The sequence below is a fragment of the Cheilinus undulatus genome, linkage group 8, assembly GCF_018320785.1.
Source record: "Cheilinus undulatus linkage group 8, ASM1832078v1, whole genome shotgun sequence".
NCBI classification, from domain to species: Eukaryota; Metazoa; Chordata; class Actinopteri; order Labriformes; family Labridae; genus Cheilinus; species Cheilinus undulatus.
Genome location: NC_054872.1, coordinates 25,573,090 through 25,576,852, shown reverse-complemented (window position 1 = coordinate 25,576,852; position 3,763 = coordinate 25,573,090). Strand labels below are relative to the sequence as shown.

Sequence of the window (3,763 nt, the reverse complement as noted above, 5' to 3'; positions counted from 1 at the left end):
TTTATGCCAGAGTCAAGTGAAGTTTCGATAAAGAGGGAAATGAAAATACACAGCATACATTTTAAAATAAAGACACAATTTGAAGTTTTAAGAGTGCAAAAACTGGCAGTTTTAAATTGATGTAAAACCTCTATACTAAAATTATAATAAGTTAAATAGAAACGTGCAGGATGACGTGGAGTTGAGTGACATTTTAAGCACGCTCAGGCTGTTGATGAAAAAAGATGGCGTCAAACTTTTTTACGCTGAAAGATCAAACTGAGGAGCAGCGTCGTGTTTAAAACGTCAAAAATACGGTTAATTTCGAGTTAAATGCATTTAAAGTAAACTCTGTCGAGTTGGGAACTTTCAGGTGTTGGTCAAAGTCTACCAACCTTTTTTTTTTTAGCCTATCACAGTCCACCTACATGACAAAAGCCAAACTCATCGTCCTGCTTTCATCAAATTTATGGAACGTGATGTTCTGTAAAATTTCAATAAGTGGCCCCCTAATTCCTCCTTCCTAATTCACTCTCATTTAACTTTACCTTCCTTCCGCTGTCTTTTCTTATGGAGGGGGCGGTGGGGGGGTGGAGGAGGGTGGAGAGCTGTCTGAGGGCGCTCTATTGATGACCTCACGGTGGTTTGTGTGGCGGTGCGGCGGGACGAGGCCGCTGATTGGTCGCCCGTGTCACAGCGGCACTTCAAAGCCCGGAGAGGAGCCTACAATTGTGGAAGAATGGGCGGAACACATCATTGTATTGCACACCTCTAAAAAAACAGTGCTCTGATTCATAAATATAAAAAGATCCTCTGAGGAGGGCACTGTTTTTGTGTGATGGCAACTTCACTTCTAGGGGTGAGTCGAAAGGACTTTTCTTGCTGGTTTAATTAGTTTTTGTCATTGTCCGGCGGAGGGGGATCAAACTTACAGCAGAGGCAGAGCGTCAGTCATATTTTTCAGGAAAGCGGTTAAGTGTGAGAAAGCTCAGACTGTGAAATACAAGTTTGTGTTTTCCTTGCTGTCCTGTTTGGCATGCATTTGTAAGCGCTGCTGTGTCGCGTTTAAGTTCTCTACTTTCTTTTTGTCCAGGTAGGAGGTGATAAGAATCTACCATAAAACTTTTAAAACACTAACAAAAAGCTCACTAATCTCAATCGAAGACTAACTTTTTCTCTTTGGAGCTAAACATTGCACATAGAAGTCTCAGCACTGAACCTGTTTAACTTGTCAGACTGACCACTCACTCACTCTCTGCTTTTCTTTCCCTCCAGGAGGAGCCGAGGTTAGGATCGACTCCTTTAGCCATGCTAGCTGCAACATGCAACAAAATAGGGAGTCCGAGCCCTTCACCCTCCACTATTTCGGATAATTCCTCGTCTTTTGGAAAAGGCTTCCACCCGTGGAAAAGAGCAGCCGCCGCGAGCAGCTGCAGCCTCGGATCCGGCCTGTCCGGCTTCGGGGTGTCCCGTAACGGATCCGGCATCACGGACTCTTTCGGCACCAACAGCTCAAGTGGATCGAGCGCCTTTTCCCTCACCTCCGGGACCTCGTCAGGTTCACACTTTGGAAACGATTACTCTGTTTTCCAGGCTTCTGTGTCGAGCAGCTCTCAGGAGTCCAGCCACCAGCCTGTCTTCATCTCAAAGGTGCACACCTCAGTGGACAGTCTGCAGGGCATCTATCCGAGGATGAGCGTGGCGCACCCATACGAGTCCTGGTTCAAATCGTCTCATCCCGGGATCCCCACAGGAGAGGTCGGCACCACCGGAGCGTCCGCGTGGTGGGATGTGGGAGCGGGATGGATTGACGTTCAGAACCCAAACGGAGCAGCACTACAGACGTCCTTACACTCCGGTGGGCTGCAGACGTCCCTGCACTCTCCTCTGGGCGGATATAATTCTGATTACTCCACTTTAAGTCACTCTGCGTTCAGCACGAGCCCCTCTCCACACCTGTTGACAACCGGCCAGCACCTGATGGACGGTTTCAAGCCGGTGTTATCCTCTTATCCGGACACGAGCCCCTCTCCGTTAGCCGGAGCAGGGGGGACTATGCTCTCCGGGGCACCACCTGCGTCTTTAGCGGGGTCTCCGAGGTCATCCGCCCGCCGGTACTCAGGCAGAGCCACGTGCGACTGTCCTAACTGCCAGGAGGCGGAAAGACTGGGACCGGCGGGCGCGAGCCTCCGGAGGAAAGGTCTCCACAGCTGTCACATCCCCGGCTGTGGAAAGGTGTACGGAAAAACGTCACACCTCAAGGCGCATTTGAGGTGGCACACCGGCGAGAGGCCGTTTGTGTGCAACTGGCTCTTTTGCGGAAAGAGGTTCACGCGCTCCGACGAGCTGCAGCGACATTTACGCACGCACACCGGGGAAAAACGGTTCGCTTGTCCGGTGTGCAACAAGAGATTCATGCGGAGCGATCACCTGAGCAAACACGTAAAGACTCACAGCGCCGGAGGGTCCGCCGGCTCTGGCTCCGGGGGCAGCGGAGGAAAGAGGGGAAGTGATACCGACAGCGAGCACAGCGCGCCGGGGAGCCCTCCGTGCCATTCGCCCGACCTGTTGCACCCACCTGAGTCCACCCAGGGAGTGGGCATGAACGGCCTCTAAAAGTCCCTAGAGTGAAGTAAAATTAACTGTAACAACAAAGTGTTGTGATGTCCGAGCGGACCTGAAAGTGGACATACTTTAGTGTATGCATACGTTGTTATTCAACGAGAAAAGGCCTAAATCCTTGACTTTTTCCAAGTGTTTCAAGCTAAAAATAACAGAATAAGCCGTACCATCACAATTCTCTCATTAATACATCTGAAGTGTAATCATTTCTTGTGGGCACACTGGGACAGGGCACAGCTGTTTTTTTTTTTTTTTAAATTTTGCAGTATGATTTAAAATTGATGTTTTATTTCCTTAAAATGCAAAAACAAAAACAACAACAACAACAAAAAAAAAAACACTGCTGTGAAAAATGTAGGCCTGCAATGCAAGTTGTGCTACTGCTGTCAGTCATATTGTTCAAAACCAAACTGTGGCACTTTATTATCGAGCAGGAGATGTGCAGTTTAGACGGGCTGCTCGGTGCGAACAAATACCTGTAGAGTTTGGGCTGGCATAGGTTCCATTTATGCGTCTGCTCCCATCATCAGCTGTTGGTTTTTTTTTTTTTAAATCTCATATTAATTCATACACCACAGCCTACATTAGTGCGCAGTCTGTAAGTAAAGCAGCTGCAAAAATGTGTTGTAAATACTGAGAAATGTAGGTTAGAAGAATTACAGCCCCATGTAAAGGTGAGTAATGTATTTGTCCAGGAGACGCTGATTTTGTATAGGTATTTCTAGTTGTATATTGACTCTAGTAAATATTTGAAATATACGATGAAATGTACTTTGATTTTTCTTTGACATGATAATGAAATGTATTGTGGGGACTTCTATTTAACCAACAGTTTTTCTTGTATTTAGGGGTCTATCATTAGGCGCACTTTGAATTTATTTGTAAAAGGTTTTGGAAAATCAGTTACTGTTTACCCACTCGTTTAATTTAAGCAAGCATGTTGTAAAGTGATTTTAATTTTACAATGACTTTTTTTTTTCCTCCTCCGAGAATGGCTTTTTATGTGAGCCACTCAATAAAGTCAGTATGGATTCAGATCAGATCAGCTTTGTCTTATTGTCGAGTCGACTAAAATAATGAAACAGCATCGAGTCTATTTGATTATGTTAAATTATATAATGATAATGTCTTTTATTGTGGAATAATGCAGGTGTTGCTCTCT

The 3,763-nt window shown here is 46.1% G+C and overlaps 1 protein-coding gene across 1 annotated transcript; it reads left to right on the top strand.

The window, feature by feature from the left end:
* The first annotated feature begins 817 nt into the window (after positions 1-817).
* Positions 818-2,595, top strand: sp8b (sp8 transcription factor b). The gene is made up of 2 exons (XM_041794158.1): positions 818-838; positions 1,255-2,595. Exons 1-2 carry the CDS (start codon positions 818-820, stop codon positions 2,593-2,595), a joined length of 1,362 nt encoding a protein of 453 aa, XP_041650092.1.
* The last annotated feature ends 1,168 nt before the right edge of the window (positions 2,596-3,763 follow it).

Excerpts from the sequence above, each read along its gene's own strand:
- sp8b (XM_041794158.1), top strand. The coding sequence starts at position 818 with ATGGCAACTTCACTTCTAGGG. Across the intron at positions 839-1,254 it reads TGGCAACTTCACTTCTAGGG|GAGGAGCCGAGGTTAGGATC; the intron begins GTGAGTCGAAAG and ends CTTTCCCTCCAG.